General features: G+C 32.7%; 1 protein-coding gene and 1 pseudogene across 10 annotated transcripts; one reads left to right on the forward strand and one right to left on the reverse strand.

The window, feature by feature from the left end:
• Positions 1-3,572: 3,572 nt before the first annotated feature.
• On the forward strand, positions 3,573-15,109 carry LOC106362071 (ADP-ribosylation factor-like). 10 transcript variants are annotated; one of them, XR_007327808.1, is made up of 9 exons: positions 3,573-3,790; positions 3,901-4,171; positions 4,433-4,684; positions 4,765-6,805; positions 7,393-7,672; positions 7,764-7,811; positions 7,898-7,978; positions 14,297-14,367; positions 14,655-15,109. XR_007327808.1 is itself a non-coding variant. In XM_048766379.1 (6 exons), exons 2-6 carry the CDS (start codon positions 7,398-7,400, stop codon positions 9,935-9,937), a joined length of 393 nt encoding a protein of 130 aa, XP_048622336.1. In that variant the 5' UTR covers positions 6,220-6,805; positions 7,396-7,397; the 3' UTR covers positions 9,938-9,963. The 10 variants fall into 10 exon arrangements, 3 of the variants coding, with proteins under 3 accessions (XP_048622336.1, XP_048622335.1, XP_048622337.1); XR_007327810.1 differs by lacking the exons at positions 14,297-14,367; positions 14,655-15,109 and having other exon boundaries at positions 7,393-7,425; positions 7,506-7,672; positions 7,898-8,118; XR_007327813.1 differs by lacking the exons at positions 14,297-14,367; positions 14,655-15,109 and having other exon boundaries at positions 7,396-7,425; positions 7,506-7,672; positions 7,898-8,118.
• Positions 15,110-16,677: 1,568 nt separating this feature from the next.
• LOC106360188 lies at positions 16,678-21,269 on the reverse strand (annotated as a pseudogene).
• Between the last annotated feature and the right edge of the window lie 4,291 nt (positions 21,270-25,560).

A 25,560-nucleotide genomic window follows, 5' to 3' on the forward strand; every position in this document is an offset into this window, starting at 1 on the left:
TCGCCGGCGCCGTGTAGTGGTGGTGGTGACCAGATCTCAATCTCCTCTCCCTTGCCTCTTGTTTCCAGATCCAGATCTAGGCTAAGGTGGAGTGTCTTGAACCCATCTTGTTCTCATGTTCTGTATACTTCTTTATGTTGGAGTTAGGATTGATTAGACCCTGTTTGAAGAGCTAGGATGATAGAACCTGGTTAGTACTAGGTTGATAGATGAATGGATCATGATGCATAAGAACCCTCATACTGTTAAATGGGACTTAATGAACTGTCTTGTGTTGTTGTGGTGGTGAATGATTAGTATTTGATGCTTGTATGCTTGGATGTGTAGTCCCATGAGTGATTTGTGATTAAAGCTAGGATGCTAGGAAGAATGAATGCTAAGATGATAGATGAATACTAATTGCTGTTGTTGATATGTTATAAAGTGGTATCAGAGCGGGTTAAGATCCCTTAGTTCTGTCCTAAGGGATCGGCATTTCCATTCGTTACGGCATTCTGTGTTTTGTACAGATTTGCCGAGTTTCTTTTTACAAACTATTGTGGTCCTACTCCTTTTATTTATGACATTCATTCGTTGGTTTTAAAGATTCCAGTAGAGTTATCATGCCTTGTATGCCTCCCTTGATTGTTGTGTGAATGTGTGAATCCATTTCGGTAACGAACGATTAGTCCGAAGGATGTGGGCCTTGGAATTCGGGGATGAATTCCGATTAACGGGGGAGGATTGTAACGGCCCGGTTCCTGGCCCATAAATTTCTTTAGGAATATGAGCTTCTCTACGGCCCATTTGGCAAAGACCTAGGATTTTCCCTTCCCCTTCCTATAAAAAGAGATGCAGCCTCCCTTTTTGCCTCACTCAGAAACTGAAGCGAAGCTCTGCAGAGAATTCCCGGAGACCAGAAACCCTAGCCGTCGAGCTCTCTCCCCTTCTCTCTTGCGCCGCCTCTCTCTCTTCTCTCTATCTCTCCTCGCCGGCGCCGTGTAGTGGTGGTGGTGACCAGATCTCAATCTCCTCTCCCTTGCCTCTTGTTTCCAGATCCAGATCTAGGCTAAGGTGGAGTGTCTTGAACCCATCTTGTTCTCATGTTCTGTATACTCCTTTATGTTGGAGTTAGGATTGATTAGACCCTGTTTGAAGAGCTAGGATGATAGAACCTGGTTAGTACTAGGTTGATAGATGAATGGATCATGATGCATAAGAACCCTCATACTGTTAAATGGGACTTAATGAACTGTCTTGTGTTGTTGTGGTGGTGAATGATTAGTATTTGATGCTTTTATGCTTGGATGTGTAGTCCCATGAGTGATTTGTGATTAAAGCTAGGATGCTAGGAAGAATGAATTCTAAGATGATAGATGACTACTAATTGCTGTTGATATTGTAAGTGAAACATGAGTGCGATGTGTATTGTGTGTGACACCGATAACGGGTGGCGTCTAGTGATTGAGTCCAAGTACAAGTCTAAATGAAAAAGAAAAGTAAATGAGAATGGGAAGGGATAAGTGAAAATGATAAGGATGTGAAAGGATAAGTAAAAGTATGAAAGAATGATGTTACGGTTAAGCATGGGTGGGGAAGCATATAGGGTCTAAGGAAAGTATGTGTGGCAGTAGTTCTCGATAGGTATCCATAGGAGATGTGGCGAATCCACAAGAATATGGAAGCACCCATAGGAGATGTGGCCAATCCACAAGAATATGGGGTAGAAGCCTAGTAGGAGCTACCCACTGATGATAAGAACGTGTGCCAACCGCGAGAGGCGGGATATAAAAACGTGCATCATGGTCGGGTAACGGGGAGTTAAAGGTGTCATAGGATCGAGTCGGTCTAGTATGAGGAGACGGTTCAGTCTAGGGTTTAACGTGTGTGGCAATGAGTGGGATCATTGTATTGATTGATCGCTAGATTGCTAGAAAGGTATGGAGTTGAATGTTTGGAAATAATGATGATGATATGAAATGATGAAAATACATTACCTGATTGTAGTGGCTAGTCAGTCCTAGTTCCCGCATAGAGTAGTATAGAGTGTCATGCGGACAGGCTGGTCTAGAGCCACTTCACTGAGTAACTTGTTGCTCACTCCTCCATTTCCATTTCCCTGTGCGCAGGACTGTAAGTAGAAGTATATGGATGTGGGTGTGACGGTATTTCAAAGAAGGTTTTGCGCCCGTCGACTCTCGGGACCAGTAACGGGACACGTAGGGTTGTCTAAATGAGTAGACACGTGTCCATAACGCCCCTTCGATAACCCCGGTCGGACGCCGGAGGATCGGGCCGTTATACAAATGTCGTTTGGAAACTATAACGAAATAGAAATGTTGAAATCTTTCCATGAAGCCCATTCTCCACAACTTGAATCACACTTGGCCACTCATGTAGGCTCCTATTACCTGCCATGTTCTTTATAATCCCACTCCACACTTCTCTTGAATAAGCGCACTCAAAAAACAGATGATCTCTGGTTTCGTAGTATCACTAATAACTTTACATTATATTTACCCAAACAAGTAGCATAAATTGTAAGAACACCTACAACGGTGGCCTTTGGTTCTGACTATCCAGTTGTCACAGACTTCCATGCCATGGCATCAATCCCTCGAATGATAGCCCTCATCCGTGATTTCCAAAGTCCGTAGTTGGATCCATCCAACATCACCCTTGTGCTTGACACCAGCTCATGATAGTTCTCCATTTCTTCCGCATGATCTCACATGTTATATAATCGAACGGGTGACTGCTCTGATACCACTTGTAAATGCAAGAACTAACCCACAAAGTAAAGCACATAGTACACCAGAGACTATCTCTACAAAGATATGTGTTATTATTAGTATTATTTTAAAGCAAACTTACAAGTCTCTCTTTAAACAGAACTCGAACAAGATCAAAATCCTTCTTGACTTGCTCCCTTAACCTCACACGTCCTAAGATCGAATACAAGATCTCTAGAAACTCATTAATGCTTATCTAGAATTGTATGCACAAACGACAGTTTAATTCATTAAGCTACTCCTATTAGATAAAGTTGTGAATGCCTTGATCTCTGATTTCATGTGATTTTCTTTCGACCTAACGCTCCGGCTAATCGGCTGATTGTTTATTTAAAAGTCATATATGAATACATATTTGCAAATTCGTAACATCAAAATATAAAGTTAATTTTCAGTTTTCTTTAACTCTTTTTGCCATCTTCCTCAACAAATGAATAAAAATAAAGATATATTCATATACTAAAACGAGCATTTTGTGACAAGGCTTTTCTATTTCTAGAAATAAATACAATTATTTAGTATTTAGTTTATATACTTTATAGTGATAATTACAAGCAGAGGTGGTCCCATGCATAACATAAGTGTGGTATGTTGTTGTACCCACACTAGTTTTTTGTTTTCTCTTCATTATAAAATTTATTTAAATACCTCTAAACTAAATATGTGTTTCACACAGTCATTAATTAAATATCTTCTGCATACATGCAACGATAGAGGTAGGCCGTTAGACCACCTCCATCGGAGTATCCAATAAAGAGGTTCTTAGGAAAAACACAAAATAAATAAATCAAAAATATATTAAACGAGCAGAACCGGTGTCAAACATGGAACTTTAAGAATCACTAAACACCCCATACTTGGCCATTTTGTATTGGCCATTCAAAAGGGGAAAAAAAATTCTCATCTCTCTCTCTCTCTTCGGTTCTTCTTTCTCTCTTCTTCTTTCTCTTTTGGCCAAGAACACGTAAAAGAGTTGAAGCTGTTCGTCGTGCTACTGATGGAAGCGCTTTTGAGAAATGGTACTGCTCTCACCTCTCTCTTAAAGTCTTAATTTATTTGATTCGTAGATTCGAGTTTTCTTAGGGTTCAATCTAGATTCGTGATACTCTGTTTTGGGCTTTGATTCCAGTGAAGAAAGTGGAGTTATGATCCGAAGGGAAGTGAAGAGATTCAAGTGTGTTTCGAGTGGAAAATATCGATGATGATATATCGAAACCAAGCTTTGAAGATGAACCTAGATCACCTTTTGTCTTCTTCTAGTACGGTACCCAAAACCTTCCTGTGTTACTTCTCTGAGTAGTATCTTCCTTTATTTAGAGAGGATTTTGAAAAGCTACGATGGGAACATGGTTGATGCTAGCAGAATATGTTTCATTGTGTGGAAGAACATGTCAGAAGAGGTATCAGTTTATTCACAATCACTTAAAAACTTAATTTTTCCTCTTCAAACCTTTATTTATATGCTTGGTTTTTGCAAATTCTGCAAATCAAATGAACCCAAACTGCTCTACCGTATTCTCGTACGAATCCAAATTGAGAATTTACTGTCTATTGTTGTGTCCCAATCCAAATTGAAATTCTGCCTTGTGCGCTCTTCACGAGCAAGACGCTGGTTAAGCTGACACTGGGATCACATATTGATCTTGGGAACATTCCTCCAGGTGTGTCTCTTCCAGCGCTCAAGAGTCTCTTCATCAACACCATCTTTTTCACTTATGGAGATCTGTGTAATGTGCTTCTTCCTGGTTGCCCAGTACTCGAGGAGCTGTCTGTACGTCACGTGAATTGTGAAAGAATCCCATTCTGCATATCCAATAGGAGCATCAAGAAACTACCAGTTTACTACAACTTTGAGACTGTGATTACAGATATGCCCGGCATGTCATCTGATTCTTACTCCTGCTTCTGCTGATGTAAGTTTTTACTTAACATAACTCATTAAAAAAAACATTCTCATTATTGATGCTTATATGTGTGTGTGATGATGTTTCAGGTGATTTCTCGATTTGTTAAACGTGGACTATCTCTACCGGTGTTCAAGAATCTGGTTGCCTTACCTTATTTTCCTTCCTTCATGTTTCAGGCCCTATTGAAGAAGACGCTGGCTTGAGAGATTTAATCAGCTGGCTTCCTGAAGAGGTTCTAGGCAGCATCTTGTCCTTACTTCCGACGAAACAAGCCGCATCAACATCTGTACTTGCTAAAAAGTGGAGGCATGTGTGATGATGGTAATATATTGCAAACTCATGGCGCTCGTTGGAGCTGCAGCATCCAAGTGCTAGACTGATTTCGTTTCTTACTTCTAGCTAGACTTTCATCATAAACTTTTGTTTTTGTTAAACGTATCTAATTCATAGGCAAGATCATGATGTGAATCACTCAGTGTGCTAGTTTGCACCACTTACAAATCATGGCAAAACTACTTTACTACAGTTAATTATGTTCAAATACATTATCTAGTTGAAAACCATTTCTCTTTATGCAATATTGGTTATCAAGAGAGTCGGATCTATTGGTTATCACGGTTGAAAACCATTTCTCTTTATAAGCTTTGCAATATGAGTTGATGCTATGAAAACCATTTCTCTTTCGAGTGAAGCATTTTTTTTTCTTTACATGCTTTATAAGATTATTTTGTTAACCATTTCTCTTACCATTTCACAAGTGATGAGTTACCATTTCTCTTACCATTTCGAGTGAAGCACAAGTGATAGTTACCATTTCACCTAAAATATTTTGTTTCAAATCAAGATTTCAACTAATTTGTTTTTTCTTTGTATTTTTACTTTTATGTCATTTTTATTTAAATTTTTATGTATGTTTTTCTTTCATGTTATAAAATCCAATCATTCAACTTCTAAAAAAAATTAAAAATTTTAAGAACCTCGAAGAGGTTCTCCCATTGGACCATGAAAATTTTAATTATATTAACAAGGGTTCTAAACTTTTCAAATCACAAAATTAATTACTAAACTATTCATTAGAACCCTTAATGGACTCTTACCAATGGAATTGCTCTATACATTGCAATAGTTTCTAAGAAAGACGTTGCACCTTTGCAGAGTGTCCAAACTCTGAATTTGCTACTATCAAAGTTGATGCTGTCCAGTTTCAAAAAAATAAAAGTTGATGCTGTCGTTTGTTTTTTTTTTTACACATATTTAAGTTCTGTATCTCTTTTCTTTACTCTGTTCTATGTTGTATAAACTACCCAGTTGAAAAGAAAATTTTGTAACGTGCACACGTCATGGTAAGGGTAATGCTCTCGGACAAATTATGCATGGAAGCCGCATGCAAGAATCGCGCTAATTATAATTATAATAACAACAATATATCTCTACAAATAAAAATGATTTTTAATAGAAAATTACTATTGATTTTCTCGGGAAAAAAAATTAAAAGAAAACCAAACAGAAGACATGATCTGTTGAAGATTTTTATAAGAAATGAATGGTGAACTTTAGCATACAATACAAAAAAACATTACTCACAAATGAAACTCTACTTCCATATATACAATTAAATTAGAAACAAAAGGTAGTTATGTCTATTATACTATGTATATTTCCTAGAAATTGTGTACATAAGAATATTTGCAAATTCTTAGCAAAAAAAGAAGCATATTTGCAAATTGTTCATATCATCACAATATTCAGTAAAAATAAAAGGTATATATTCATATACCAAAAACGAACATTTTGTGACAAAGACCTTTAGAGCAGCGTTATCGGGGGTTCTTAACAGGGTTTTTCGTTTAATTAAAAAAAAAAAAAAAAAAAATAGCAAATAACACAAGCGACGTCACTTAATTAGGCAACAGAAGAGACGGTTCTTCAGCCACGCGTCACGGTGAAATCGTTTTGGGAGGAGACTTCGATGGGAGAAAAAATCAGTCCCGAATCATCTTCTACTACGTTTGTCTGAGCCTTTCGGTGTCATGGTGAAATCGTCGCCGTTTGTCTGAGCCTTTCACGTTCGTCAAAACTCCAAACCTAGAAGGAGAGCCGCTCTCTCGCTCTCGCCGTTAAAATCGGGTATTTCCTTAGGCCTTCTCCTTCTCTTCGATTTTGGTGGATTGTGTTTGCTCGGAATTGAGTTTTAAGAGTAATAATCTTTCTAAATCTAATTGGTGAATTTTAATCTGTTCGCTGGTGTATTGATCCTACTTCGATTTGATCTGGTGAAATTATAGACAAATTTGTGACATTCATGAGTAGTTTTTCATGATCCTACTTCGATTTGGTTTCCATTACAGAGACAAAGCATAACAAAAAAAGGGTTTCTTGTTCTGATGTTTATGTGTCCTGTTCTGCTTTTCTAATCGAGTTTTAAGGTTTAAAGAAGTGGTGTTTCTGGTAAAGGTTGGGACTTTTTGAGTGGGTTTTGTGTTCTTAGCTTAATGGGAACAAGAACGGGATGTAATAAGGAAGATTTTGTTGGTGGGTTTAGTTTTGGAGTTGTAGAACACTCCCATAAAGACGTTATGTTACCTTCTCATCATTATCATTCATATTCATCTCCTTCTTCTGCTTCCTTCTGTTACTGTTTAAAGTGCTCTCCTTTATCACTTCTCATCTATGAGAAAATTATAGAATGTGAAATTTGTGGATGTTAAATCCAGGAGAGATGGGAAGAAGCATGAGTGAAAAGGAAGGTGCAGCTTTGCTTGTGCCCATAAGAAATCGCGGAGCATGAGTGAACTGAAGACTTTATGCATGATCTGTTTTTTTACAGGGTTTAATATGGAAACAGTTGAATACAAGCAGGCTTGTATATCTGCAGGATGAGCTTCGTGATGCGGTACTTCTTGTTTTTGCTAACAAGCAGGATCTTCCAAATGCAATGAATGCTGCTGAGATAACCAATAAGCTTGGACTCCACTCTCTCCGGCAGCGTCATTGGTGATTACCAAAGAACATTTTTTCTGTTTCACATTGTTATCTACTCGAGTTCCAAAACAGGTAACCAACACTGTTCTGTTGTTCTCTTCAGGTACATCCAGAGCACGTGTGCCACCACCGGTGAGGGACTGTTCTTCAGGTATATCATTTTCTTTGCAGAGGTCCAAGATGGGCTAGTGTTAATTTAGGTATCTTTATCTGTATGCAATGTTCTGGGATCCACAGGAGTCTCGGCGCACGCTTAGATAGAAAGAAAGAAAGAAGTGCCGTGAGCTTGATGAAAACGTTTCAGACCAAGAGCTACTGGTTAGTTCAATATCATTGATCAATTTGAAGTTTTTTGATTGTGCATTATGGTAAAGTTTGTTGTAATGAAAGTGTTTTATGTTATGAAATAACTTATAATTTATAGTATCGAGAAATTTAAATAAGAGTAGAATTTAATACCCGTAGGAAGCAAATAACACTAGTATAAGGGAGAGAGATTATTATAAGAAGGAAGAAGAAAATGTAATGATTCTTTGATGAATTACTCTTGTTCTTGTTTTTGGTGTACAAAAGAGTGAGATGAGTGATGGTATTTATAGTGAACAACAATACATAAAATAACAAAGATGGTGCTTAATTTGGTAAATGAGTGGGTGATCATAGTGTTTGATGAGTAGATGATCATAGTTGCTTGAGTTGGTAAAGGAGTGGATGATCATAGTGCTTGAGTTTGGTAAAGAAGTGGATGATCATTTCAATGCTTAATTTATAACACTCCCCCTTGATCATCCATCTTGTATTACGTGGTGCCTCGTTAAAAACCTAGTCATGGAAAACCCAATGGGAAAAACCGTAGTAAAAGTAAAAAGAGTACAACTACGTAAGCTCCCCCTCGAATGAGTAGTCATAGAACCTTTAGAACAATGATAGATTTTCATCTCTCAAATTGTAACATTCTCTTTGGTTGTCTATCTTTTGTATGTTCTTTGTTGCCTCGTTAAAACCTTGTCATGGAAAAACCCAATGGGATAAAAAAAAAAACCATGATAAGGAAAAAGAGTACAACCACACTTACTATCATATTTCTTTCCCTGGAAACAATATCTTCAGGATATGCATTCCAATCAACTCTCTTCAGAGAATTAAGCTTAAGAGAATAAACTCTATTCATTTCTATTATGATATCTAGGGCCTTTAGACTTCTTGTCCATAATTCTCTTTTGACTTAGACAATAGTTTATTGGTCTATTTGGATTTCAAACCAAATTTCTTACATATAATCGTATAGAAATTCGTCTCGTACATACGAATTATTCATTTGTAACTATAGAAGTTACTATTATGATTTTCTTTCTTTTCATATGAAATTACATCTTTCAGTAATGAAAAAGATTAATAATTTTCTTAAATAACACTCTTACGTATGGTATTTCAGGACCAAACATATACGAGCGTCTTAAATAAAATACTTTAGGATCTTTATGATAACATCTCAGTTTTAGATCTCCAGTTTAGAATACATAAAACAATATAGTATTGTCAAGAGTTTTCTTCCAAAATATAATTTTTCTATAACTCTTCAGGAGTTTTGATTATATTCAAATCATGATTCTATTGATTTATAATCTCTTGATAAATACAAATGGATACATTTGTTAACCTTATAATATTTCATATATCCCATAAAATAGTTTGTTTCAATTCGATCGAATATGCAGAGTTCCCGGGAACATGATTTTGATATCATCAATCCTTCATGGATTATACTTTCAGGGATTAACATTTTTCAAGTGGATTGTTTCATTCAAGTTCTTCCTTTATTACCAGACTATAAGGAACTTGAAACTAGTTGCATCTACCACATGAAATTATGTCTCTTCACAATTAATTTCATATTGATCCTTCTTTGTGTGCAACGGTTCATTTACATCTCACTTGTTTTACACCTTTTAGTGTATGGACTACTGGTCCAAATACTTCTCTATTTCACAAGAAGTTTATATCTTTGTCTATTGCATCTTTCTGATTTGGCCAATCATTTCTTTGTGTACACTTTTCAATAGACTTTCTTTCATGATCCTCTTTCTCATTTATTATATCAACTGCTACTTTGCATGTATAATATCATCGACGTCAATTTTCTTATCGGTTCCATTTTGTTTCATACATGACATAACTTATTGAGATCTCTTCATTTGTCTCAGGTACCTGAATTTTCGTCAGTCATGTTTAATTTCTCTTCTGGAGATCATACAAAACTATATTGCCTCGTTTTGACCATTATCAATATATGCTCCTTTTCATTTACGAGGATTTATCTTGGGAACCAATCTGTCTACCACGCTGCAGGCGTGACTAGCAGTTTGATATTGTTCTTGTAGAACATTTATTCTTATTGGAGCATTTACAGCTGGTATATGTGACTTGATCACTATATTTATATGGGTCGTGTCTGGCAACTGCTTTAGTAAGTTTTGAAATGAATTATCTTTTGGACTTCTATTTCACATTGTGTTTAGCCCGAGGATCAATGATAATTCATTTCAACTTATTTTCTTTTCCAGCTGTTTATTTTCTCCCCCTTATGTTGGAAGTACTAACTCACTTTTAGAATTCATGTATAGCCTTACTTATATTTTTCGGGGATGGCTCTGGATTCTTAAGTGTCAATAGAGATTTATATCCAACATATATTTCCAACCTCATTTGAAAACACATCTTCATTTGAAGCTCTGTGGCGGAGCAACATCCAACATTCTTAGATGAAAATGATTGGTTTCTGATCCTATACCAATGATGGGGAGAACTAGTGAATATTTATTGGCTTGATGCGAACCAGTGTTGCTCAAAATGTTTAGCACTTATCTCAGTGAATGTGCTATAGTCGTTAAAGACTTTAAGAAGTGAATTCACCAATATTATAAAAATGCATAGTGGGTGATCAGTCCACTAACATCTTCGTTATTTATGCCAATATCTTATTTTGGCTGGTGAAAACCATATTACCCTTTTATCTTATGGGTAAGCAACATATGTCAAATCATTCGGAAGAATCTTCTGGTTCCTATGCATATGACCTTTAAGTATATATTCGCATTATTAATGAACCAAAATGGTCTAACTGATTCATGCCAAATGTAAACTTCTAGTTTACTATACATTTATCTTCATTATACTAATCTTTGTGTAGTACAATATATAAGAGGCTGTAGATATTTTCTCTAAAATACTTATACTGCTTTGAGAATTATTTCTGATTGAAATGTATATATCATTTCGTTTGCTTATTGTCTCAACATAAGTGTCTCAAAATCTCATGGATTTACTTTGAGAAAAATTCATCAATCTTAGTTTTAGTGTAAACATAATCTTCTGGATGTTTGACTTATCATAAAAAGTGAGATTCTTTAACTCTTCCCCTCGAGATGATAATACTACAGGTTTATCAATCTCGAATGTATCTCATTTTCTTAATCAACAACATATCCTACATGGGTTATGTATTTTTAACTTTTGATACTTATAAAAATACAATACCTTAAGAACTTTAAATTGCATTCTTAAGAACTTTAAATTGAATTTTTATGTGCAGTAATACTATGTACACTTCTGGAGCATCATATATATCCTCTTTTTAAGCATTCTATAAGTTTTTACTACCTTGTATTGTACACACAATAAATTTTCTTTCATCTTCAGATGAATTCATAATTTCTTTTCTTTATTACCATGTTTATTTTCTCAACTTTAAGTGAGAGTATGAGTTCTATAAAGAAACTCTTTGGACCTTGACCTCATTTATGCTCACGTCTAAAACCACTATTTATGAGTTTTTTAAATGTCATATTCTCTTCAGGAGAATGAATCATAATCAACTAGACGTGATTTATCAATAGATATTTTTCAATATATATGCATCATAAAAAAATTTCTTGAAGAAATTTTACTTTTAAACTTAACATCCAACATAGTTGGCTTTATTTACAGACTTCAGGTCTTGTAATCTTTAAATGCAAAATACAAAATGAGCTTTAGGTAATCACTTCAGGTGATAATACCTTTTTTATATATATTATCTTCCAAAACTTATGGATCTTTTAGAGTCAAGCTTTAAACTTAAAATCCTCAATATAAATGGTAATAAAATCAAAATATTTCAAATATATATAAATATGTATTAACAAAGGTGTCTTATTATATCAGAAAATAAATAAAACTTTCATAGTAATTATTATATAGACTATATTATTACTCTCATGCTATTTAACAAAGTTTAACCTATCAATCAATTTAATGAACAAATTTATATCACTGCCAACTTCATGCAAATTGATTTATCTAATCAAGTTTGTTAAACTTGTATATAAAGCATAAAAATACTTATCTTATAAACAGAAGTATATCGGCGATGAAAGTTTCAGTTGTTCACGTTTCTGAATTGGCTGATAACTTGTACATATCTTTCCGAGAGAATACACAATTCTGAAAACTTTAAATTTTGCTCATATAAACATGGCCATTACATTAGTAAATATCAACATATAATCCAAATTCTTTTATGATATTAGACCAAAGACTAATTGACTACAAAACTAACCGATTACAAATAATTTCTTTTATGATGTTAGACCATGAATCATAAAGTATGTTTCCTTAATACCATTAAACCATGAAGCATATTAAAGTATAATAAGCAAAATTTAATTCATCAAATAACTATTATTCTTACATATAGACAAGCGTTGATATATATATATATATCATCGTCTAAAATGACTATATATATATATATATTTATTTTTTATTTTTTTAGAATTTCGCAATTTTAAAATGAACCATTTATTATGAACTTCATAATTTAAAAACCGTTTAGATTAATCATGCAAGCAATTACAAGGAGAAGCGATGTAAAGAAAATTAAACCGATATTCATCTTAAATTCACTCGGAGTAAATTCTCCAACGAATAAACCATAAATAGAAACACAAATAAAAATGGCACATAAAAACAAAAGTGCGCGAATCATCTTTCTTGAAATGAAAAACCGGAGGAGAGCGATTTGAAATTTTTGAGAGAAGATGAAATGTTTTGGATGATGAAATGGAGTGAAAATGAGTTGTATTTATAGATGAAAATTACTGTTTATGACCGTTGGAGAAAGGGGAAATTTTTTGAAAAATTTTCTTTGTGACCGTTGGGGTTAAATCGAGTGTACTAAAAATCAGTCTGAAAATATCGTATTAAACGATCAATCAAATCTATTAAATTTCATAAAATTTTGATAAAAATAAAAATTATGGTGAATAAATATTTTTTGTTATGATAATAAATTATGCGACGGCTCAGCCGGTCAATGCAGAATAATAAATAAATTATACGGCGGCTCGACCGACCAATTAGCAATAAACAAAATATAAGGTGGCTCAGCCGACCAGTTAACAACAAACAGAAAATAAAGGCGGCTCGGCCGTCCAGTTAACACCAAACAGAAAATAAAGGCGGCTCGGCCGTCCAGTTAACAATAAATAGAATATAAGGCGGCTCGGCCGACCAATAAATTAATTAAAATATTAATAAATAATATAGGCGGTATTCCGACCATTATAACATAATATAAATAATAGTACAAGCGGTATACCGACCATTATAGTAGAGTATATATGATACAATAAATTTTACCGAATTGCAGAACGATCGTGCTTGATAACGTGTTATGAAATAACTTATAATTTATAGTATCGAGAAATTTAAATAAGAGTAGAATTTAATACCCGTAGGAAGCAAATAACACTAGTATAAGGGAGAGAGATTATTATAAGAAGGAAGAAGAAAATGTAATGATTCTTTGATGAATTACTCTTGTTCTTGTTTTTGGTGTACAAAAGAGTGAGATGAGTGATGGTATTTATAGTGAACAACAATACATAAAATAACAAAGATGGTGCTTAATTTGGTAAATGAGTGGATGATCATAGTGTTTGATGAGTAGATGATCATAGTGCTTGAGTTGGTAAAGAAGTGGATGATCATAGTGCTTGAGTTTGGTAAAGAAGTGGATGATCATTTCAATGCTTAATTTATAACATTTTATAATTTTTTTTCAAGAACCCATAATTAAGAGACTTCCAATAAACCACTTCAATGTTCAAATCTCTTTCTAAATCTCTTAACTCACTTTTACACTTTAAAAATTATTAAAAATTAATCAGGAGATCCTTTAAAGAGTTTTAGGATAATGATGCTCTTATATTTTCTAGAAATTAAATACAATTAATTATTATTTAGTTAGTATGATGATGATTCTTGCAGAGGTGGGCCCATTCGTGACATAGGCGTCGTATGTTCTACTTCACACTAGTTTTCTCTTCTATACTTAATATAATTTTTATTAAATACCTCTATTTAAGTATTTGTTCCCACAGTCGGTAATTTAAATATGTGTTCCCACAGTCTTTAATTAAATACTCCTATGTTTCTGGATACATGCAATGTTAATCAGTTGTAACTAAGAAAGACGGTTGCACCGTTGTAGTGTCGAAACTGTATGCTGTCATTTGTTTATTTTCAAACACATTAATTTTTCTATCTCTTTTCTTTACTCTGTTCTATGTTGTATAAACTACCGGTTGAAAAAAGAAAATTTGTAAGACGTGAAGAGGTGATAGTATGCTCTTGGACAAATTCTGCATGGAAACGGCATGATCGCGGTAATTGTAATTATAATAACAACAATATATCTCAACAAATTAAAAGAATTTGATTTCATATGATAATTAGTATGGTTAGCCACTTAGCCGTATAAATAAACACATATAAAAGTTACATGCAAGTTAGACCTTTTTGCATGCAATATTCAGTGTCTCTAAAATGATGGTAATATTTTACGCTGAGCTCATAATATTTCCCGTTCCGTTTTCAGTTGTGTCAGACGAGAATCAAATTACTTTGTGAGCAAGTATCATTAAACTCATCATTCTCTAAGTTTTTTTCTCAGCTTTCTTCCTCAGTCATCATGTCAACGTCTAAAAAATGGAACGATGCCATGATCGGTCGTTACTACTCTGTCTTAGGAAGGGTTCCAGACAAGGATAACATCAAAGAGATAGCCAAGTGTCTGAAGGCGCGATCTGAAATCCTCAACAATATCGGCAAGAAGAAGAAGAAGAAAGTGAGTAAATGATTTGCTTCTATCTGAATATCTGTTGGTTTGTAAATAGGCGTGATGATTTGCTTCTATCTGATACTTTTGTAAATAGGTGTGATGATCTGCTTCTATCTGATGCTTTTGTAAATAGGTGTGATGATTTGCTTCTATCTGATCTGATGGTTTGTAAATAGGCTTGATGATTTCTGATGCTTTTGTAAATAGGCGTGATGATTTGCTTCTATCTGATCTGATGGTTTGTAAATAGGCGTGATGATTTGCTTCTATTTGATGGTTTGTAAATAGGTGTGGTTTGCTGGTTGAAGGATCATATATATATTAAATGAAATTATATTGTGAAGATGATTTAATTTGTTTCTCTATCAGATTAATACTACTATTCTATTCAGATTCGCAAATAATTAAATAAATCAACCAAATTCCCTCGTAACTAAAAGGCTTAACTTTGTAGAACTTCTCTCAACTCACATCTCCCGAGATCTCATCTCTCTCTCTCTTCTCCCTCGTTTTCCTCCGTTTCTTTGCTCTGCCTTCTCGCCGCCTTGCCGCTATTCTGGAGGTTCCGACAGATCTAGGGTTTCGGATCCGTAGCGCCGGTGCCGTGCAAGAAAAGAAAATGACAGCTTTGAGTTCCACTTCATGTCTACATTCACTTGCTGGCCAAGAAAGATACTTCCTTTCGTGTAAAACATCCGAGTTTTCAAAACCCTTGTTCATAAACCCATCTCTGAAGAAACCCATATTCTCAGTTCTGTTTTGCCTCAAGCAAAGTGATCGTGAGGAGAGGCAAATTCAACAAGAATCTAGGAGAGTCGAAGAAGAAGAGTATTGGATTGTTACAGCCTTAAGAAGCAAATACAATGAGATTGTTATAGTTGATACTGTTGATGCCAGATATCTTCTCCTTGATTCAACTAGTAAGATTTTTGTAACTTTTTTGGTAAAATAAATGTTTTATATCGTCAAATCCTCTGTTTGTGTAACATCATTTGGAAAATAAATGTTTTATATCATCAAATCAATAAATGTTTTATATCATCAAATCCTCTGTTTTTGTAACCTCTTTAGAAAATAAAATGTTATCAAATCCTCTGTTTTTGTAACCTTTTGTTCGATATGTAGAGAATGCGCATAGTGTTATCAACAAGGGAGGCCAGAATTGGACTGGTTCTTATTGGGTATGGTTACATTTTCCATCAAAGATAACAGAATTGTATTGTGCTTATTTGTTTTGAATATTATCAACAATTTGCTCTAGGACGAGTTTGCAAGTTACCTATTGTCCCTGATGGTCCCATTGCCATATGTGAGATTCTTGGGTTCAGTCTCGAGACCAATAGTATTGTGTTATTTCATATTTGATATTTTTTTTAAAAAAAACAAAATATTGTCAAATTAATATTATCTTTTTAAAATTAAAAGGTAAGAAGAAATAAATAAAAAATAGTACTAGTTACAAAAAAAAATTAACGTAGTCAGCAAAATATTAAATCCTAAATCCTAATCCCTAAACCCTTGGGTTAACCCTAAACTCTAGGATAAATCTTAAACTCTAAATCAAAATCACTAAACACTAAAACACTCAAGGGTTTAGGTGGGTTTAGGATTTAGAGTTTAGAGTTTAGAGTTTTAGGGTTTAGTGTTTTTATTTAGAGTTTAGGATTTATCCAAGGGTTTAGGGTTTAGAGTTTACCCAAGAGTTTAGGGTTTAGAGTTTACCCAAGAGTTTAGGGTTTATCCAAAGGTTTAAGGTTTAGGATGTAGGGTTTAGGGATTAGGATTTAGGGTTTAGTGTTTTGCTGACGACGTTAAAAAAAAATTTTAATTTTTTTTTCTGTAACTACTATTTATTTTTTTTACTTTTTTATTTTAAAAACATAATATAACTTGCAAATATTTTGTTTACTTTTTTAAAAAATATCGAATTTGAAATAATGAAATCCTAAAGGGTGAACCCAAGAATAACTCTATATGTGACAGCTCATATCAAACTAGAGGTTTACGGAGTGAATCCAAGAAAAACTCTATAGACAGCTCGTATCAAACTGTCTTAAATGTACATTGAAATGACATTGTGGAATTTTTTAATAACTTCTGGTTCATATGTTATTTGGGTATGGTTACATTTTTCCATCAAAGCAGCCTCCATCTCAACCCGCCGGTTCAGTGGATTTTAATTGACTCTCATCAAATACTCAATTAATAACACTGGATTTCACTTCAAACTTAAAGTACATTAAATTCTATTAAACTCCTCAGTTCAATAACACTCATTTGCTTTATGTGACAAAAGATGAACATGTCACCAAAAATGTCTCTAAACTCTCCTCTTTTAATCTTTTTAACAATTTGAATTGTAAAGAAAAACCCTACTTTGATTCCCAGCTATCTCTCGCTCTTTTCCCATGAATAATACACTAGAACCAACCCAAACTAGTTTTTTTTTTTAGCAAACCCAAACTACTTAAAAGGAATTATTTCCTCCTCTTATCTACTGTTTTTGTTGTCTGTGTAATACATTGTTGTGACAAACGTTTTACTTTCTTCTCTTACTAGGTGTACGGGATATGAATGAATATGAATTTTTGCCTGAACTTACGGAAAATGAAGAACCATTAAAACTGAAAAACCAGAAAACCATGACTAAAAAACCTATGCCATGTCTTTCTTTTCAAAACAACATAATATCACTAAAATTCATTTTTAAAACAACATGTCTTGATCTATGAAAATTTCATTGTTAAAAAGATATGAATCTTTAGGCCAAATAGAAATATGGCGAATTTTATTCATACAACGAAAACATTATTCTGTTTCTTTTATTCCCTTTGATGTAATGATGAGTTTTTGATTTCTAAAAATTAAATACAATGACGGTTGGAGACTCCCTCAGCCACGATCTGACAGCGCGCTTGCTCTGCACATCCACCTCACAACAGTAGACCTGCCGCTTCAGGATCCTACTGCAGACACTTTCCACTGGGTTGTTGAATCATAGGAATGCAAAGGTTTCTCTTCTTCAAGGATGTGGGAAGCGCTAAGGCCGAGGGCTCAAGTGAAGGACTGGGCTCGTTCGGTGTGGTTCAGCGGAGCAATACCAAGACAAGCATTTATCATGTGGCTTGCAAACCTCAACAGACTACCGACAAAAATGAGGCTCGCATCCTGGGGACTTAACATCCAAACGGTTTGTTGCTTCTGCAATTCACATGATGAAACGCGTGATCACCTCTTCCTAGAATGCAGCTACAGCACTGCCTTATGGCTGCGATTCTTTGCAAGGCTTGATCCCAACCGAACGGCTTTCCTCTCATGGGAAGAACTTCTCTCCTGGATACGATTCTCCACAGCATCAGCCCCATCCACCATCAGGAAGCTAGCGACTCAGTCCATGATCTACAACATCTGGAGGCAGCGCAACTCGGCAGTTCATCTCACTGGATTCTCCCCGCAGCAGACAACATTCACCACCATAGACAGGGATATCCGTAATGCCATTAGTGCGAGAAGACATAGGAGGAAATTCACTACTCTTATGCAACTTTGGATTAGATTGTTGCAACCTTCTGATCTAACAATCATGTGTATACTTTGTTTTTTATTTCTTTTTGCCAAGGTATCACTTTTAGGCTTTTGTAACCCTAAACTTTCATTTATGATATTCACAGTTTAGTAAAAAAAAAAAAAAAATACAATGACGGTTGCATCGTTGCATTGTCTAAAAATTACATGCAGTGTTGAAACTCTGAAATTTAGTAATATTAAAGTTTAGATTAATCGATTTAGATTATGCTGCCATTTGTTTCTTTACAAACACAGTTAAGTTTGTATGACATGCACATCAGCACATGTGATGGTAACGGTAACGGTAACGCTTATTGGACAAATTCTGCATGGAAGCCGCATGCAAGAATCGCGCTAATTGTAATTATAATAACAACAACACATCTCCACAAAAAGTTTTGTTTTTATGATTTCGTATGGATAATTAATATGGTTAGCGTGCAAATTAATAGAAACATCTAAAAGGATGGATTCTCTAGAAACCAAAATAAAAGAAACCCTTAAGTTACAAAAAAAATAAAATAAAAGAAACCCAAACAGAAGACATGCTCCCTGCTCCCAACACACTTCAAATGTTGTTGTAAATAAAGTATAAGCTTTTAACTAGATATGAGAGATCAAACTTTGAAAATAAGTAACTTTTCTCCAAGCCATAGGATCTCGGTAAAAGAAATCTAGAGACTTTGTTAGGGGATCATATTTTACCAGACCGCGGGAATAGCTATGTGAGAGCAGGATTTTCTTGTTCTTGCATACCGCCACGGGTGTGGATGGCTCAACTAAATCCTTACGGCTCCATTCAAACTGATCGCGGATCTCAGTTCGAGGACAAGGGCAAGAAATGAGATCTATTGAAAAAATCATCTCCCAAGTGCCTTCTGTTGGTTTCAACCTCCATATCTCTTGGATCTTGGTAACGTGCTCCCTTTTCGACATACACAAATGATTATCTAGAGTGCACATGTCAACATGGCTAGGATCTGAACTAGCAATAGCCGGAATGATGTTCTGCAGCAACCTGAATGTTTCTGTTTGGATATCAAAATCCACCACTTCGATTCTGCCCTCATGTAGTTCCGTGAGCCAATACACCGATCCATTTGCATAGGCTGGCTTTTGTCTAGGAAATATACGATAACTTGGAGTGCAAGCCAAGTATCTCCAAGCGTTTGCCCTAAAGTCAAAAACCTCACATTTGGTAACTCCCTCGTTTGGACACGAAGGATCAGCATTGTAACTATCAGAATTATACAACCACACTAATTTGTAATCGGCAGCAGCCTTCTTCACGAATGCTAGATGAAACAATGAATCCATGGCTTTCCACTCTTCTAGACTCGGGTCAAACTTGTGCATCAAAATCTGAAACCTAGCAGGAGGAAGTTGTCGGAGCCACCGTGTAGCCGGATTAACTACATATATGGATTGAGTTTTAGGGGAATGGATGCAGAAAAGGCCGTCGCAGTTTCCAGAGATGAATATCCAGTTATCGAATCCTTGAGAGAAATTGATGAGAGTAGAGGATAGAAGAGAAGCTGATTCCAAGCAGAACATCCTAAAACTAACGTTTGAATCTGGGGGAGGATAGAAGAGAAGCTGATTCCAAGCAAGCAGACGTGAGTCGATGACCATGATCAGTTTCACGCGGGATTCCTTGGCGATCTTCAAGTGTCTCTCTGCGAAAGAGAGGGACTCCATTTCCTCTATCACTTCTTTTGGTAATGATGATGGAGCAATCACTGGCTTCTCGTTTCTTCTCCTTCTTTTGCTTCTCTTTCTCTTTCCTTCTGATGATGCAACCACAACCCGATTCTCTGCTGACTCCATCTTTGATAATGCCAATCTCTGCTAATTCTTTTAATATTTCATCATATGTATATATAGCTCATAATCTCTCTAAACTTATACCCTAGATCCTCTAGTCACGCCATCGATTAAAAGTCAATATTCATCATATGTATATATAGGTCATAATCCCTCAAAAAAATTTAATTGCCTTTTAAATTAATATTTTACATTTTCTACGTTACGTCAAAGTGCCTTTTTATCGCAGTAAAATGCCTTAAATGTAAATTTTCACATACAGACAGATATTAGAGCATGTTTATCTGGGGTCTTTAACGATTTTCTTAGTGCATGGATCCCCACAAAACCCTTAAAGATCGGTTACGAAAACTATTAATTAAGAACCGATTCTAGTGAGTTTCTTACACTGTTCGCGGACCTTACTGATTCGTGGCGGCCCACGATTGGTTTGTTTTTTAATTTTTTTATTTTTTTAAATAAATAAAAACCTAAGAACCCAAATGGGTGTATTAGGGATAACATGCTTTTAGAATTCATTGCAAAATATATATGTGAGATACGTACGATTTTATTTCGGCAAGTAGGCTTGTTTCTTTTGCATGTATGGGCCGGGTGATATGTAATTGAGGCCGAAATCTATACTAATAAAATGGAGCTTTTGAGGTTCCATAAGGCGTCCACATCAGCGGAAAAAACTTATTCTAAAAGATGACACGTGGCATTAACAAAAAATAAAAATAAAAATACATATAAAGAAAAATAAATAATAAGTAAATATATAATATAAGAAATAGAAATGTTACATTAAACAATAATAAGTAAATATACAATATAAGGAAAATAAATAAAAAATAAATATACAATATAAGAAATAGAAATATTACATTAAACATCTATCATAATTTATAATCTGATATAAAAGCACGAAAATTAGAAAACGTAAATATATAATTAAAAAATGAAAAAACTAAATTAAACATCTATCTGAAAAATGTATCTATACTAATAAAATGGAGCTCTATACTAATAAAATGGAGCTTTTGAGGCTCCATAGGGCGTCCACATCAACGGAAAAAAATTCTTCTAAAAGATGACACAAGGCATTAACAAAAAAATAAAAAATAAATATACATATAAAGAAAAAAAATAATAAGTAAATATATAATATAAGAAATAGAAATGTTACGTTAAACAATAATAGTAAATATACAATATAAGGAAAATAAATAAAAAGTAAATATACAATATAAGAAATATAATATTACATTAAACATGTATCATAATTTATCATCTGATATAAAAGTAAGAAAATTAGATTACGTAAATATATAATTTAAAAATGAAAAAAACTAAATTAAACATCTATCTGAAAAATGTATCTATATTAATAAAATTGAGCTTTTGAGGCTCCATAGAGCGTCCACATCACCGAAAAAAACTTCTTCTAAAAGATGACACATGTCATTAATAAAAAATAAATAATAAATATACATATAAAGAAAAATAAATAATAAGTAAATATACAACATAAGAAATAGAAATATTACATTAAAAATAATAAGTAAATATACAATATAGGAAAAAATAAATAAAAAGTAAATATACAATATAAGAAATAGAAATATTACATTAAACATCTATTATAATTACATTAAACATCAATCATAATTTATCATTTGATACAATTAAGAAATGAAAAAAAAACTAAATTAAAAATCTATCTGAAAAATGTATAATAAAATAAATAATAACTAAATACACAATATAAAAAAATAGAAATATTATATTATACAATTATCGTAATATTAGAATAAATAAATAAAAAAATGTATAGTAAAATAAATAATAAGTAAATATACAATATAATAAATAGAAATATTATATTAAACATCTATCGTAATATTAGAATAAGTAAATATACTATATAAGCAAAATAAAAACAAATCTGAGAAACATACAGTAAAATAAATTATAAGTAAATATACAATATAAAAAATAAAAATATTACATTAAACATTTATAAATAATATTACCATTTGATATAAAAGTAAAAAAATAGAATAAGTAAATATACAATATAAGAAAAATAAAAAATAGGTAAAATACAATTAAGAAATGAAAAAACTACATTAAACATCTATCTGAAAAATATATTGTTTTACATTTTTATTATTTAAAAATACAATAAGCAAATATAAATTTTAAATATTATAATAAGTAAATATAAAATATAAGAAAGAATAAATAATAAGTAAATATAATATATAAGAAATAAAAATTTTAAATTAAATATATATCGTAATATTATCATTGATATAAAAGCAAGAAAATTAGAATAAGTAAATATAAAAAATAAGAAAAGATAAACAGTAAGTAAATATACAATATAAAAATGGAAAAAGTAATTAAACATTTATCTGAAAATATATAGTTAAATGGAATAATCTATATTTAAATAAATAATAAGCAAATATACAATATAAGAAATATAAATATTACATTAAACATCTATCGTAATATTATCATTTGATATAAAAGCAAAAAAATTAGAATAAATAAATATACAATATTGAAAAATTCTCTAGGATAGTCTTTTTTAAGTTTTTGTTACAAAATAGCTATAAATGAAAAAAATGACTAAAATAAGTCTTATTAAAGAGTAAAAATACATTTATACCTTATGGTTAACTAACATAGACTTATGGCTTAGAGTTAAGGGGTGGAGTTTTGAGGATAGAGTTTCAAATTTTTAAAAATAAAAATTAAATTTTTCAAAATAAAAGGAGCTATTTTGGTCATTTTCCTTATTGAATGCTATTTTGTGACAAAGACTTAAAAGATCTATTTGAGAGAATTACCCTACAATATAAAAAAATAATAATAAATAAATATACAATATGAGAAAGGAAAAACTATATCAAACATCTATATCAAAAATGTATAGTTTTCAAATTTTTTCTAAGGAAATATGTATTCACACAAACATACAATTCAGAATTTGTTGTTGTTCAGAATACAACATTCAAAAAAATAACTATATGGTTAACATTTGAAAATAAAAATGGCCCCGCGCTACGCGCGGATTAACTCCTAGTATAAGATATACTTTCGAAGAATTCAAAACCTAGCAAGAGACTAAGGCATAGGACATTGGAGTTTTGCACCAAGGAAAATCAATCAATCTCTAAATCCTGTGTGTTTAGCAAACAAACTTTTTAGGAATTGACTCAAGTCTATATTCTGCTACAGGGGTGATTGTAAAACATTTAGCATTTAAAATTGATTAAAACACTTAACAAAGCACAAGCTATAAAAAGTTACAAAATCAATATGTAAATTTTTAACTCTTTATAGTATTGTCGGAGATTCAACAATGTTCTAAGATTTCGGTAAAATTTAACTGTTTATTAGTATTGCTAATTACGCAAGTATCGGTGATTCGGTGGTGAAATTACGGTAAAAAAAATTGATGTCTGCAAAATAAAAGTAACCAGATATACGTGGCTTATGTTAGTTGTATATTAACAATGTCTGTTTCATGTGTTGATACATATGTTCGTAGATTTTGAGAAAAATTTAAAAATATGACAATATTTTTTTAATGCATAGTTACATCGTACACTAATATATGATGAAGTTCAAAAAGGTTTAAGACATTTGTTGTCTCTCTTTCTCTAGAAAATATCGATTTATACTGATTAGTCTACTAATTTATGGAGTATTATGAAGTTCTACAAAATTAATTGATAAAAAATTAAAACGATGTCCATGTATCATGAAAGAAAATTTAATATACATAAATACAAATGTAGAATATGTTTAATTTTTTTAAAAAAACCCACTAAAGATCATATGCTTCAGTATATAGAAAATTTACCCAAAAACTCAATATTTTCGTAATACATAGACTTTGAGAAAAATTTAAAAATAAGAAAATACTGTTTTAACGCATAGTTGCATTGTTCCCTAACATATAATGAAGAACAAAGAGGTTTGGAACCTTTGTTGTCTTCGTTTTTCTAGAGAATAGCGATTTTATAGTGGTCACTCCACCAATTTAGGGAGTATTATGAAGTATTACTAAACTAATTGACAAAAAAAATTAAAACGATGTCCATGTACCAAAGAGAGTTTAATATATATTAATACAAATGTAGAATGTGTTTACAAATTTTAAAACAATACTAAAGATCATAAGTTTTAGTATATAGAGCATTTACCGAAAATTTCAATATTTTCGTAGTGGTTATTAACACATAGATTTGGAGAAAATTTTAAAATTACGTTTTAATGCATAGTAGCATCATTCACTAACATATGATGAAGGTCAAAGAAGTTTGGAACCTTTGTTGTCTCCGTTTTTCTAGAGAATAGCGATTTTATAGTGGTTAGTCCACCAATTTAGGGAGTACTATGAAAGTTTACTAAATTAATTGACAAAAAGTTAAAACGATGCTCATGTACCATGAAAAAGATTTTAATATACATTAATACAAATGTAGAATGTGTTTAGAAATTTTAAAACAACACTAAAGATCATAGGCTTAGTATATAGAGCATTTACCGAAAAAATCAATATTTTCGTAGGGGGGGTTAACACAGATTTTGGGAAAAAATTCAAAAATATGAAAATTCTGTTTTAATGCATAATTGCATCATTCACAAACATTTGATGAAGGTCAAAGAGGTTTGGAACCTTTGTTGTCTCCGTTTATAGTGGTTAATCCACATATTCAGAGAGCATTATTAATTTTACTAAATTATTTGACAAAAAATTAAAACGATGCCTATGTACCAAGAAAGAGAGTTTAATATACATTAATACAAATATAGAATGTGTTTAGAAATTTTAAAACAACACTAAAAATCATAGGCTTCAGTATATAGAGCATTGACCGAAAAATTCAATATTTTCGTAGGGGTTAACACATATATTTTTGAGAAAAATTAAAAAAAATAAGAAAATACTATTTTAATGCATAGTTGCATCATTCACTAAGATATGATGAAGAACAAATAGGTTTGGAACCTTTGTTGTCTCGGTTTTTCTAGAGAATAGCGATTTTATAGTGGCCAGTCCACCAATTTAGGAAATATTATGAAGTTTTACTAAATTAATTGACAAAAAAATAAAATGATGTTCATGTACCATGAAAGAGATTTTAGTCTATATTAATACAAATGTCGAATGTATTTAGAAATTTTAAAACAACACTAATGATCATATCCTTCACTATATAGAGGATTTACCGAAAAATTCAATATTTTCGTACGGGTTATTAACACACAGATTTGGAAAAAAATTCAAAAATATGAAAATTATATTTTAATGCATAGTTGCATCATTCACTATCATATGATGAAG

The sequence above is a fragment of the Brassica napus genome, chromosome C8 (assembly GCF_020379485.1).
Source record: "Brassica napus cultivar Da-Ae chromosome C8, Da-Ae, whole genome shotgun sequence".
In the NCBI taxonomy this organism is placed as follows: domain Eukaryota; kingdom Viridiplantae; phylum Streptophyta; class Magnoliopsida; order Brassicales; family Brassicaceae; genus Brassica; species Brassica napus.

What these genes read in the sequence shown, in the direction of transcription:
- LOC106362071 (XM_048766379.1), top strand. Translation starts at nt 7,398, where the DNA reads ATGGGAAGAAGCATGAGTGAAAAG. An exon ending in GGTGAGGGACTGTTCTTCAG is followed by an intron (nt 7,812 to 7,897) that starts GTATATCATTTT and finishes TGGGATCCACAG; the next exon opens with GAGTCTCGGCGCACGCTTAG. An exon ending in TTTCAGACCAAGAGCTACTG is followed by an intron (nt 7,979 to 9,864) that starts GTTAGTTCAATA and finishes CATTTGTCTCAG; the next exon opens with GTACCTGAATTTTCGTCAGT.